Source organism: Triturus cristatus, chromosome 12 (assembly GCF_964204655.1).
Source record: "Triturus cristatus chromosome 12, aTriCri1.1, whole genome shotgun sequence".
Taxonomy (NCBI): domain Eukaryota; kingdom Metazoa; phylum Chordata; class Amphibia; order Caudata; family Salamandridae; genus Triturus; species Triturus cristatus.
Window position 1 is genome coordinate 536233468 of NC_140595.1, and position 13721 is coordinate 536247188.

At 45.5% G+C, this 13721-nt stretch overlaps 1 protein-coding gene across 2 annotated transcripts in view; it reads left to right on the forward strand.

The window, feature by feature from the left end:
- The window catches only part of HSF4 (heat shock transcription factor 4), a 463098-nt gene that overhangs the window by 332395 nt on the left and 116982 nt on the right, over positions 1-13721 (forward strand). The window contains exons 9-10 of one of the 2 annotated variants that reach the window (XM_085639410.1): positions 5519-5624; positions 12114-12273. In XM_085639410.1, the coding sequence (XP_085495536.1) occupies positions 5519-5624; positions 12114-12206 (199 nt within the window). In that variant the 3' untranslated portion in view covers positions 12207-12273. Of the gene's footprint in view, positions 1-5518; positions 5625-12113; positions 12274-13721 lie in introns of those variants that run through there. The other variant, XM_085639409.1, reaches the window with a different exon arrangement.

Consider the following 13721-nt stretch of genomic DNA (forward strand, 5'->3'; position numbering starts at 1 on the left):
CGCATATCAAAACTGCACCACTTCACAATTATGTACACTCCAATTATTTCTTATATATCTTCTTTATTGATTTTTTCTTTTAAGAAGGCACAGCCAACGCGTTTCGTTCTGTAACAGATATTCTTCAGGGCATTGGTTTAAGAATAACCGCAGAGTCGCTAGTCTGAGAAAAAGAGTCTCACACCTCCGGCTGATTATGAGAGATCGGAATCTTGAATCTCATCCGTATTGGTCGACGTTGTTATTTGAATACGACGTTACCTTTGGGCTATTCGTAATATTGCGAAAGCCAGTTCGAAAAAGACAGGTATGGTATGATGAAATGATAATCAATCAGTCCTCTCTAATGAAAATATACATTGGACACAGCACTGTACCTTATGGACGGCCAGTGAGCCCAACGTAGTTTCTCGGCGTTCCAATTCCCGCCCGGATGTATTTTATTTCCCTGTTTTGGTGCACAGAGAGACTATCATTTTGGTGAAACATGCTTTGTCAGTGCAGTGTTAGACAAGCATATAGGAATGATAAAATAAAGATATGACCGCCTTTTGATTTGCTCTCAAATATACATATTCGTTTGGGGTTTCCTAAACATGTTCAATCAAATTAAAACTTGTCATTTGATTCGGTAAAACTGAGGGGAAACACAAACTACCAGTACCATTGGCTTATTTCATCTGTATTGAAACATATTTTCTTTGGAATTGAATGCTGGCAACTCCTGCAAGAAACCGGTTTAAAGTGAAGAGAGCTGGCAAAAAAACACCTTCTTTTGTTCATGAAGAAGTGAAAACATTAACATGTATCATATCAGGCCTGTGGAGTTCGAGTATTCAATATTTTTGCAAGGCAGTGTTAACTGTCAGGGCAGACTAGAACAAATCACTAACACAAGGTTACAATCCAGCACTCTTGTGCAGCACTATACGAGCACGCCTGATATCACACTGCCCACTAGCTGTAGCATTGAAAAAACGTACCTGCAGTAGTGAGCTGAAGTGTGATATTACATTGCCCACTGGTGCTAACTGTAACTCTGACATCTCCATGGACGCAGTGTCAACCAGTCTGAGAGCACCTACAAGTAAATCAGTTCAGGGTGTGCACTCAACAAAAACATCACTCCTATATGGTTTAACAAGCAATAATGTTGCTTCACATACTTCACCATTAGCTGAGATTAATTCAAGCATTCCACCCATCACTTTTTGCTTTTTGTCAGTGCGATACCATAAGGGCAGTAGGCATGCCCAACTATGGGTCCAGTGCGCACTGTGCCACAGTACTCACTCTATACTTCACTGGTGAGTCCTAATTAGGAAAAAACCTGCGTGGCGTTTCTTATGGTCCTGGTTATTTTTAGAATGTTCAGAAGGTATGTTTTGAAATTGTTGCGTACAGGCCTGTTGACGCTCGGGAAGCATTCCACATAATTCCAACACTACACATGTTAAACACATCTTCAGTGGCTTACCAGTTTGTGTTGTGGTAGTGTCTTTATTCTTCTGGGTACTGGTAGTCAATTATGTAAAGACACAGTTGGCTTTTCATTGAACTAATATATTCACTTGAGGCTGTGTTTCACAGGGAACACAACCTGACCCAGGACTATAATGTAACAATTTCTCAGAGAAGCGCCCCCAACTCGCGAAACAACTTTTCCCAAAAGGTATGGTTTAGGTAGGTATAAGACAGCTTTTTGTTTATTTTTCTTTCTTGTTCCATTCCCCTCCTTGAATGCCACTTAACTTTTGTTACAGCCATGAAGAAGCTGTAGGCAATCTGTTGAGCAAAACACGTGTTGGCTGTGATCCCACCTTTTATTAATACCCCCTCTAAGGTCATAAACCCTAGGTAGCTTTGCAACACAGCTATTTCACAGCAAAAAACACCCTCAAGGACTTAACATTTGTACAAAACGACAGATATATTCTCCCAGATCTCATTTAAAGAACTTGGACTATTATGGTCAAGTCGTATTAAGAATCAAACATGGCAGTGGTCTTTTTGCCGGCTTTCCTAAAACCTGTACCACACAAGTAAAAGAAGTTCTTAACACAGCAGCCAAACTCTTACCAAGAACTAGGAAAGTCAACCAAATTAAATCGGTCCTGGCATCACAGAATTGGATACTACTACAAACAGTGAAACAGCTATTATAATGTTCCGCATTGGCTATGGCAGACTCGCAATAAAGTCTATACGTAGTCACTGGGAGCATGCGCTCATATGAGCAAGTGCCCTCACCCACCCGATGGTGGCATGCTTCATAATTGGGCTTGCTCCTCATTGGGCTGGTGCTGCAATGTATTTAATGTAATAAAAATATATAATTGAACTCCACAGCATACCACTCCACCACACAAAATACCACTCCACATAATTGCACTCTATAACAATCAACCCCACTCCACATAATTCCAGTACACTCAACATCACATAATTCCACTACACAAATCCACACCACACAATTCCACCACACACAATTCAGCAAATAACAATTCCAAACCAACCCACATACTTCCACTCTACACCACTACATCCTCTCCACTCCAATCCAAAACACATGGGTAAAAGACATTATCATTTACAAAGTCAATACCTCTAACTCTCACAAATTCTAGACCAATTTGCATTGCAAATGCTTGTTATACTTGGTGCCAACTTTGAAGTGGAATAAACCTCTGGAGTCCCCACACGCCCCCAACAGAAGTGACTGGAATTTCATGCTTCCCTGCCCTGGTCCCAGTATATCTGGGGCACAGTAGAAGTTCTGTGTATGTGAACTGATGGATGCAGAATCTATGAAGTGCAAGTGGAATGTGCACAGCTCTCCCCCATCCTTCGTGGATGGCCCATTCTGCCAACACCCAATCCCGCTATTGTGTGGCTGTCTGGGAGGAATACACAAAGGCCAACTGCCAACCACACTTTGTTATGTGAAACAGGCTGCAGCCACCAAATGGTTAGGACAAGAAAATGGTGCCATTTTTTGAATTGTGACATAAAATCCAACTTTACCAATAAAGAGGATTGCAAATTACAGTTCCTTAGACACCAAACATGACATTTCTACTTGCTCCTAAACAAGAGTTACCACTTATTAAATGTAACAAGTGAACCCAATATTATCCTATGGGAGAGGTTGTCCTCAAAGTAGTGGAAAACACATTTTTCACTACCAGCACATGTAAAACTTATAAGTACATGTCCAGCTTTTTAAGTACAATGTGCCCTGCCAAGCCATGTCTTCCCTGGACTGGAAATAAGCATCCTGGGACCGTTTTGTGGTAACACCCCTCATCAGCCAGGCTAGCTTGAATTGAGTGGGAAAGTGAGCAAGGGACCCAAGTCTGGGCATACCCCAGGGAGGACCTGGCCTGGCAGTTCGGGCTGGACTGTTCCCATGAGGTACATGGTCAAGACTGATTTGCATATAGCTGGGTCCAAACTGGAGTGGTGAAGTGAGCTAAAGAACGATGAAGGGTTTATCCCAGATCTGTGACTGGGGGTGATTGTCTGAAAAGTTTCAGCACTCCGTCCATCATCTCTTTGTGTTCTCAAAACATACTAGAACTTTGCAGACAAGTTCAACAATATATTTCAAGATCTTGCATTACTACAAATCTAATAACCTTAACCAAAAATAAACATAAACCAATTTATTTTCAACACAAGCACAAAATTAGCCCCGGTCACTCAAACAAACACAGTGACAATAACTAGTTCACTAACTCTCAAATGTGACAAAAACATCACGATCACAGTAATCAACCCGCCTAATGAACTGGAAATCAAAAGCGCATAACCAAAAATCTTAATGCAGTGTAATTCATGACTCCACACACAGCAGCTGTCTCAAACTACAAATCTCTCAATGCATTAGCAAATTGCCACAACCACAATCACTTACAGAACATTCCGCCCTACTAATACTCATTATCCTTTGCCTGGGAACAGGTCTAGAACACTGCCAATAATACAATTTAGGTCTGGCCATGAAAAGCAGAAAATGTAGACAGACTTCATAACAGTGAGAAAAGTTATCTTGGGGTAGATCTGTTGTCTTATCATTAATCTTCCCTGTACGGGTCACCAAAAACTGTGGGTGATATCCCTTTGATAATCTGCATGACAGTCATAGTGCCTATATGTGGGGCCAGCAACGGTGTTGTGCTCAAGAATAGATGATGAGTGATTAGATAGTGATAAGATTTCAAACAGCATTTAAAAATACAGTCAATAATGAAGACTGACTCAAAAAGTGAGTTTGAGATCAGTAATTTAGAGAAACCTGAAAGTTTATTAAAAATAAGGATGTGCAATACAGAAAAGTAAAAATATAGCAATCTCAATAAATCAGTCCAAATACATAAAAATCAATTGCCATGAAGACACTCCACGTTTTAATCAAATGCAGCATTAAGCAAAATTTGCAAAAATGGACAAACTGCTAAATGTGCAGCAAATTGATAGAGAGATGGGCAGCACTGCTAATGGAGACCAAAAAAGATCTGTCTCGCCCCCCCACACCCCCAGTTTGAGGGTCTTTTATAATTAATTTCACGATAGAAAGTGATGACAAATGCAATGTCAGCATCGTGTAAGTATAAGTATCAATATAACAGCAAATTACATTTCAGCATTACAAAATGTAATATAATCCCACTATCCGAATCCTCTACATGAATATTGATTCACCCCTATGGGCCTAATCTCATCAAAGGTGTCTAAACAAATTAGTTACATGAACAATGAAAAGTCTCTTTGAGAACAATATGTTATATAAAAATAAACAGCGTACGTTATGCTGCCTGCGGTGTCAATGGAAAATATAAACACACAATAAATATTAAACTGCAGCAATTGCATTTTAAAAATGGAGGCGAGGCCTAGTTAGCCTGTGCTAGAAAAACAAAATTCTAAACATCACAGCCTTTTCATTTTAAATTACAATGACTCATTTTAATTGGCACATATGATTCTAATCAGAAAACAATACCAGAGTAGAACGCATCACAATGCTACATAAATACCCAGAAACATAACTTCTACAAGTGATTTGTGCATTTATTAAGTGAGAAAATATTAGCTTTGTCTCCCTTCTAGAATATTTTAATTACAATTTATCATTCTGGGCTCATTTATGCACTGGGATTCTCTCTCATAGCACTGATTTAACCCCTTGCTTACATTTTACTTTTTAATGAAAATTCAAGTGACTTCGACGTGTAGTGAGAACTTGTTTCTTAAAATAGCCTTTACATTTATAGCCATTGATAATTTAGTTCTTACAGTTTAAAAAAATACAATTCAATAAAAATATACATTACATTCATTAAAAGGTTGTTTAAAAGCGTCGTTTTTCAGGTAACATCGAACATTGTTTGCAGGATGAAAATGATATTATGCAAAAACTGCTATTACAATTTTGATTGTGGGCCATGTAACAATAAAACAGCAGTTCTCGTCTGCTTTGCCATAATTAATATAACATATACATTTGTTTTTGCAGGACAGAGATGGGCGACCCTTTGGACAGCTCTGAGATGAGCCTAGAAGGCCTTCAGCTTCTGCTTCGGAGCCAGCACTATAACATGGAATCTTCCAGTGTTTTGGATGTGAGTCTGTCACCTCTTTTAATATCTGTCATTGGAAACCTAATGACTGTACATAATTATTCTGAGAACCACAGTGTGAATGCCTTATAAGGAATTCAGGAGGTTTCGAAAATGCCGGAGTTGCTGATAATCTTTGTAGGTGCAGAGATATATTCAATCGCAAGTAAGATTTGCCTGCAATGTGACTGACTCTGTCCCAGACTTGCTGAACTTTTGAGACATTAGTGTGGGCAGTAATCTGCAAGTCTGCGAAAGTTAAGGATTGTGGATCTGTGACAGTCAGTCATATGTCAGACCTGGTGCGCCTTCGTATATCAAAGGATATGTACCTGGTAGCTCTCCAGGTAAGGTTTTGTGTGACAGAATGGATCCTATGTGTTTGTGGGGTACCTTCTGTAATATTAAAAAAGTAATAGGCAATACTTGGGTGCAAGGTTAGAGCATGTTCAATCGAAAGTGGGTGTTCCCTGATTTCCATGGTGGCATGGGTCTATTTTAATAAGACAATCAATTTGCTTCAGTGCATGCTTTGTATTATAAAAACATACATGGGCAAATAGATCCTACTGGTAGCATACTAAAAGCATGCCACCCAAAAACTGGCTGATATTTAGCATGCTTTGTGAGCTCCAGTTATATTTACACAAAGTACCTCAAATGTGTCAAAATCCACAAAGCAAAACAGCCGCAGAGGAGGAAAGTGTTTGAAAACACAGTGATGCTTCAGTTCCTGAGTCCACGGGGAGGTGACGCGTCAGTTCTCCTGCACGCAGAAGTTTTGCGTCGCATCCAGTACTACAGGGGCAAGAGATGCTTCAAAATTCAAGATGGTTCTGGTCAGGGGCGTAACAAACACCCCCGCAGCCCCCGCGGTGCGGGGGGGCCCCAGTCTTCGGTTAGGTGAAGGGGGCCCCCTCAGCTCTTCGGTAAAGAGCTGGGAGAGAAAGGCTTGCTGTAGAAAGCAGGTGCAGTCTGCAGCGGGCTCTTAGCTCCTCCATTGACCCAGGGCAGGACTGAACTGAAGAGAAACAAAGTAACAAGTTACATTGTTTCTCTTCAGCCAGAGCCCGGCCGGAAAAGGGATGGGGGTGGGGGCCCCAGAGAGAGCATTCCCCACTGGCACAGCTTCTGAGAAGGGAGGAGGCAGCACAGAGCTGACAGGGGCAGGAGAAGGATTGCAGCTCCAGGAACAGGATTCTATTACAGGACCGGAGGCTTCGTATTATGCTTCTCTTTCTATTTATTGCTACTCACAGCAGCCAATGAAAACTTGTGTTATATGAAAAAACAACAACATTTCTCATGATGCATACACCACATCACTTCCTGCAGGGCCCCATAAGAGCCAGCCACACCGGAACTAGTCCTCTTTCTTTGCTGCTCACGCAGACAGTTAAGTTGAGATCTCCGATTTATTTGATTTTAATGGATTGTTGAATGTTTCATTGCATGGTGATTTATTACGTTGATATCGTACTTATGTGAGATTGCCGCTCTGTGCGCTAGTATCGGCGGGTGCGCCCTGCCACAACCCTCGGGTTGAATGCTCCAGCTGACGCGCTGCGGCGCTTGTGGTCTCCGCGGAGACCGGTGACGAGTGGGGCATTGCGCTTCAGTAGCTGTCCAAAGCGCAAGTGTTTCAAATACCTTAGACGCGGCGCCGGCCGCTTTGCATGTCTTCAGCGTGTTCGCTCCTTGCCTCCGATCAGCGCTCAGCGGCGCTCGGCCGCTTCACATGCCTTTCAGCGCGTGGGCGCTTGACTCGAATCAGCAACCGGTACCGCCCCGCCGTCGGCGGGCTTGAGATTGTGAATGTTAGGCGCTAGGGCTTCCCTGATATGCCATGACGCCTGGAGCCAGTTATTTTTAGTTTCGGTAGTGTTCCCACGTGCGTAGCCCAATTGGGCTGGTTTAGTTGGATTTGGGCTACGCACGTCGAAACGACCCGTTTTTGCTTTCACTTTTATCATTTCGACTGCGTTTTTCCTCGAAGAGCACTGTTGACGCCTGGCTGGCTGCAAAAACGACCTGGGCTTGGAGGGAGCACACCTCCTTGTATCTGATTTTGCTCTGTGGCTCCCCTACGCCCTGTGGGCTGTAATAATTGTTCTACAGCTGTTGCTGAGGAGCTAGGTACCGGTGCTGCTGTGCTGTGGGTTGGCTCCCCCCTTGAATTTCCTCCTTGCTCTTACCTTATGAGCAAATACCGCTACAAGTGTGGTTCCACGATGGATACGTGGGTGCATTATGAGGAGGATGACACCTTGTATGAAGAGGAGGTAGGAGGTCCTGCCATTGAAGACAATATTGTTGAGGCCCTGGATGCCTCTGTCCAGGAGTCGGTCAACAAGGCCCTAGAGAAAGCAGTCCCGGGGACTGTACAACAAGCTCTGGCGACGGCTTTGAAGCCCATCACTAAGCAGCTGGAGAGGTTTGCAAAGAAGTGACTCCCGGGGTCAGCCTTGGCCGCATTCAGAGTCCTACGAGGCGCTTCCGCGTCCGAATCGAGAGCGTGAGAAGGTTCAGGACACTGACACAGAGTCTACGTCCACCTCCTCTGACACCCCGGATGACTCCCCTCCTAAAAAGAAGTCCAGGAAGACTAAACATGCGGAGCCTTCCCCGCCGGCTCCTACACCCTTTACTTTCAATCCCGCAGATATTGTGCACCCCAGATCATCGGACTGGTTACCGGCTCCGGAGGTGGCTGCATACTTGCACGAGAACTTACGCAAGGGGTTTGATAAGGAGGTACGCAATAGGCTAAAATCAGACTGCCCAAGACCGGACCTCTCAGACAAAGTGGCGGAGACGCCGGACATTGACCCCAGCATGCTAACGTTTCTGAAAAAGTTCGCCAAGGATCCCAAGAAAGGGATTGATCGCGCTTGGCGGGGTTGCCAAGACAAGCTCCTAGACGTGGTCGGGCCCCTGGCAAAAATTTTGGAGATGGCCCTGGAGGCGCAGGAATCAGGGAGTACGATTGACCCCCACGTGCTAGCAGGCTGGACCCAACGGGCTATCTGCTTGTTAGGGAATGCCAACTGCGCAATATCTACAGAGCGCAGGAAATCGATATTGATGCGGATGGATGCCAACCTTACTGAGCTGGCCGCGTCGGAACCTGGACCGCTGGCGGACGGGAACCTCTTTGGTGACCGATTTGTTAAGGACGTTGCGAAGTATGTGGGCACGTTCACTACCCTGGACAAGGCTCAAGCAGGGATCAAGCGCGTATTTCACGCCGGTGTTTTCAATAGGGCCGGACGAGGGCGGGGACGCTCGTTTGGCCGTCAGCACTCCCAAGGTCCCCAACGAGGAGATTTCGGACGCGGCAGGGGTGACTGGGACTCCACCCGTGGTGGTACGTTCTACCCCACCAGACAGCGCTTCAACAAGCGGCGCTTTAACAAAGGCTCCTACCGTGGAGGATTCCAAGCCGCCGATTCCTCAGGTGAGCGCTCCAGATTTACTTCCTCTTCCCTTAGGGGGGCGTACTCAGTTTTTCTTTCACAATTGGGCTCAGATATCACAAGACGCTTGGGTACTACAGACTGTTCAAGGGTTTCACCTAGAGTTTTTCCAGACGCCCCGTCAGGTACAGCGTGCCCCAGGCAGCTTTGTTTTTCCCAACTCGAGTGCGATTTTATCGATTCAGAAATAGGCGCATTGCTGCAGAAACACGCGATAGCTCCTTGCAAAGAGGGCCCTCGCGGTTTCTGCAGCAATATTTTTCTGGTACAGAAGAAAGGAGGCGGTTACAGGTTGGTACTCAATTTGAAGGATTTCAACCACTTTCTGACTTACAAACATTTCAAGATGGAGGGCATCCATCTGTTGGCGGATTTACTGAAACAAGGGGACTGGTTGGTCCGTCTGGACCTGAAGGACACTTATCTGTCCGTCCCCATATATCGTCCCCACCGCAGATTTCTTCAGTTTCAATGGCGGAACCGGTGGTACGAGTATTTGGTCCTTCCTTTTGGACTTTCCTCAGCACCGTGGTGCTTCACCAAGGTGCTGAAGCCGGTCGTGGCCTACCTCAGAGAACAAGGGGTTCGCATGATTGTCTACTTGGATGACATGCTCATTATGGCGCAATCTCCAGAGCTAGTGGCTCGTCATCTGCGCATGACCATTCATATTTTGCAGAACCTGGGGTTCGTGATCAACGAACCAAAATCAGTCCTCTCTCCCACGCAGACGATAGACTTTCTGGGGTTCGTCATAAATTCTCAGACGGCCCAGCTCTGCCTTCCGAGCTCCAAGCTACGAGATATCAAGAAGGAGCTACGCTCGTTCCTGTCCAAACAGATGGTCTCGCTCAGGGGGATTGCCCGCATAGTGGGCCTCCTTGCGTCATCCATTCAGGCGATATTCCCGGGCCCCCTGCACTACAGGGCCCTTCAACGCTTAAAGATCCAACACTTACAGAAGGGCCTTTCTTACACAGACGTAGTCCCTCTTACCCAGGAGGTGAGGGAGGAGATGCAATGGTGGTTGGCCCACGTCGAGGCATGGAACGGCAGAGCAATCTTCGGCTCGTTGCCAGAGGTGGTCATAGAGTCCGACGCCAGCCGTTGGGGTTGGGGAGAGCGCTGCGGAAATATTTCCACAGGGGGACGGTGGTCCCTGGAAGAGTTAAATCTTCACATAAATTGTCTAGAGCTCCTCGCGGGATCCTTTGCGATCCGGACGTTGGCCCCCCGGCAGCTCTCATGTTGCATCCTTCTTCGGATGGACAACGTGTCGGCAGTCCGTTACATCAACAAATTGGGGGGCACGAGGTCCTCGATGCTGGTGGAGATAGCGAAAGCCTTTTGGCATACTGCCTGACCAACCAGATATCGGTGGTGGCGGAGTACATTCCGGGTCAGTCCAACGTGGTGGCGGATTGGAACTCTCGCCACCTCAGGGACTACAGTGACTGGCAACTTTGCCCACGAGTGGTTCACTGGTTACAGGAGGTTTGGGGACGCTGCGAGATCGACCTCTTTGCTTCCAGGCTGAACCGTCAAATGACGCGTTTTTTCAGCTGGAGGCCGGACCCTCTGGCGCTGGCGACAGATGCCTTGGCACAGGAGTGGACTCAGCAGTTGAATTACGCGTTTCCACCGTTCATCCTCATTCCCCGAGTGTTCACTCAGGTGATGCGTCAGAGAGCGGAAGTGATACTGGTGACTCCCCTGTGGAAGTCGCAGCCTTGGTTCCCGTTGCTGATGGAGGCGAGTTGCGACTTCCCCAGGCGGATCCCCTGGTCCTCGACCATGCTCCAGGGCCCTCAGGGGGAGACACACCCGATGGTGCTATCGGGGCACCTGACCCTGATGGCCTGGAGACTTTCAGGCAGCGTTGGCAAATGCCAGGATTTTCGGACCAGGCTGCCAGCTTTATCAATCAAGCGTGGGCCCCCTCTACCAAGAAACGATATTCTTCAGCCTGGGGATGCTGGGTTCGTTGGTGCATGGGACAACATGTGGATCCCGTGGGGGCAGGATTACCCTATATTGTAAATTTTCTTTCGGAGAAGGCGTCGCAGGGTTTAGCCTACCGATCGGTTAATAACTTCCGCTCCGCCATCTCGGCAGGCCACTCTCAGATCGAGGGCAAACCTGTCGGTATGCATCCTTTAATCTGCAAACTCCTAAAGGGCATTAGAGTAGCCAATCCACCCAAACCAAAGTATTCCTCTTTGTGGGACGTCTCGCTGGTTCTGTCCCTCTTCAATACTTGGCCGGACAACAATATGTTGTCCAGGAAACAGTTGTCGGCCAAACTGGCCATGTTACTTTGCCTAGCGGCTTGCAGACGTTCCTCGGATGTTAAGGCGCTCGATATTACAGGTAGAGTATTTACTCCGGAGGGAGTTTCGTTTAATATTACGTCTAGGACTAAGACCTTGTCACGTAGTGTGGATTATCATGCTTTTCCAGATAATGCTAAACTTTGTGTGGTTCAATGTCTCAAGACTTACGAAGAATGTACCAGGTCTCTCAGGCCTGATGGTGAAGTACAATTGTTAATAGCTCTGCAAAAACCGTATAAACCTGTTACTGCAGCTACCATAGCCCGATGGCTAAAACATGTTATGCAAGAGGCAGGGGTGAATACCCAAGTGTTTGGTGCACATTCTGTTCGAGGCGCCATGGCCTCTAAGACTTTCATGCTGGGTTCTACAGTGCAAGATATCATGCGTTCTGCAGACTGGTCGTCTGAATCCACGTTTAAACAATTTTATTATAAACCGGTGGGTGATATATCCTCTGTTGTTTTTAATCAGCGTTAAACTAGCATAATACGAAGCCTCCGGTCCTGTAATAGAATCAAAAATTAGCTAGCATTCGCGCCAAGAATTTTCAATTCTATTAAGGACGCGGAGGCGAGGATTATCCCACCCGGTTAAATTACTGTAATGTAATTTTTGCCCACCCGTGTTGTATATACTCTGTTTTGACAGAAGTTACGGGTTGTTTATTTCTATTCTTTCAGGATCTGACAAGAAGATGGATTGATCCGGTGTACAGAGTGACGTGTTTCCCAGCTGGTCTGGTGTTCTTCCACGTTGGAAGCTGTTGTTGTTGAACTTTAATACTTGTTGAACTTTAATTACTTATTGGACTTCTGTTCGGAGCAAAGAAAGAGGACTAGTTCCGGTGTGGCTGGCTCTTATGGGGCCCTGCAGGAAGTGATGTGGTGTATGCATCATGAGAAATGTTGTTATTTTTTCATATAACACAAGTTTTCATTGGCTGCTGTGAGTAGCAATAAATAGAAAGAGAAGCATAATCCTCGCCTCCGTGTCCTTAATAGAATTGAAAATTCTTGGCGCGAATGCTAGCTAATTTTTGACTCTGCTGGGAGCATTGGAAGGTAAGCAAGCACTGGAAATGCAATTGGCTTCGTAGCCTCCCTGGATGGCACGGAGTGTTTCCTCGGTGGCCTGCAGTGTCCCCAATGCTGATAGTGAACATGGAAACGTTCCCAGATCTCCACAGAAGAGATTAAAAAAAATGGCTCAAGAATGTTTGAAAATGGATGTACATGTACAAAATGACAGAGAGTACTTTTTTTAATAGTTCAATATAGCGCCAGCTCGCCCCCAAGGTATTGGAGCGCTTTACACGAGCACCAGTTATATTACACAAGGCCACACTTAATTTTAAGCACGGGGATATTACGTGATTTGCCCAGAATCACAGGATGTTGAACCAACGCTGAGACTGGAGCATGATCCCCCAGTTCCAAAGCCAGCATCTCTGGCTGTTATGCCACATTTCATTTGTGTCAGTGGTCTTCCCAGTCGCAAAGGAAGGGAGAACATGTCTGTGGTTGTTGCACATTTTTGAGCGACATTTGAGACCAAGTGCAAAACTATCTGGAGCCTTCAGCAACATTCTATTTTTTATGTTATTTGCTCCCTCCTTGGAATTAATTGGTAATATTTGATGCTTTTGGTGTCAATTTGGCACTGTCTGGTGCTGGCACCCTCGGCACCTGCCTAGTATTATTGACTCGCGTTATCATCAGCCCTTTTATTTACTTTTAGACTCTGGCCATGGGCGTACGTAGCAATGGTGCCGCATGTGCAGTGGCATCGGGCCTAGGAATGAAAGGGGCACACTGACTACAGCTGTCTTTCAGTACCCAACCAGGAGCCAGGGGGCACTTTCACCTCCTTAAATGAGGGCGCGTGAGGCTCGTGCTATGCCACTGACTCCAGCTTCACTGAAAAACTCACATTTTAGGGACCTCCGGAGTACTATAGAGTTGGGGAAAGTCATTCCCAGGTTCCACAGCACAGACCCTTCATTTTCTTTTTTTAAAATACATTTTAGGTATTCAGTTTCCGCCCATGCTGTGCACTTTTTATTTTAGGTTTGTTTTCCTATGAATTCTATTTCTTGCTATTCACATTGGTAATATTTTTTATTGAAGAATCCAATAAAGAGCAGGTTATAAATTGGTACTTAAAGTCTAATGAAACATAGAAAGAGCCCAAACAGCAACGAAATGCTAAAAATATTAGAGATATATTCGGGTAAATAAATGGGACTGGAGTGTAGCAAACAATCACCAGTCATATGGGAGAGAGTAGGA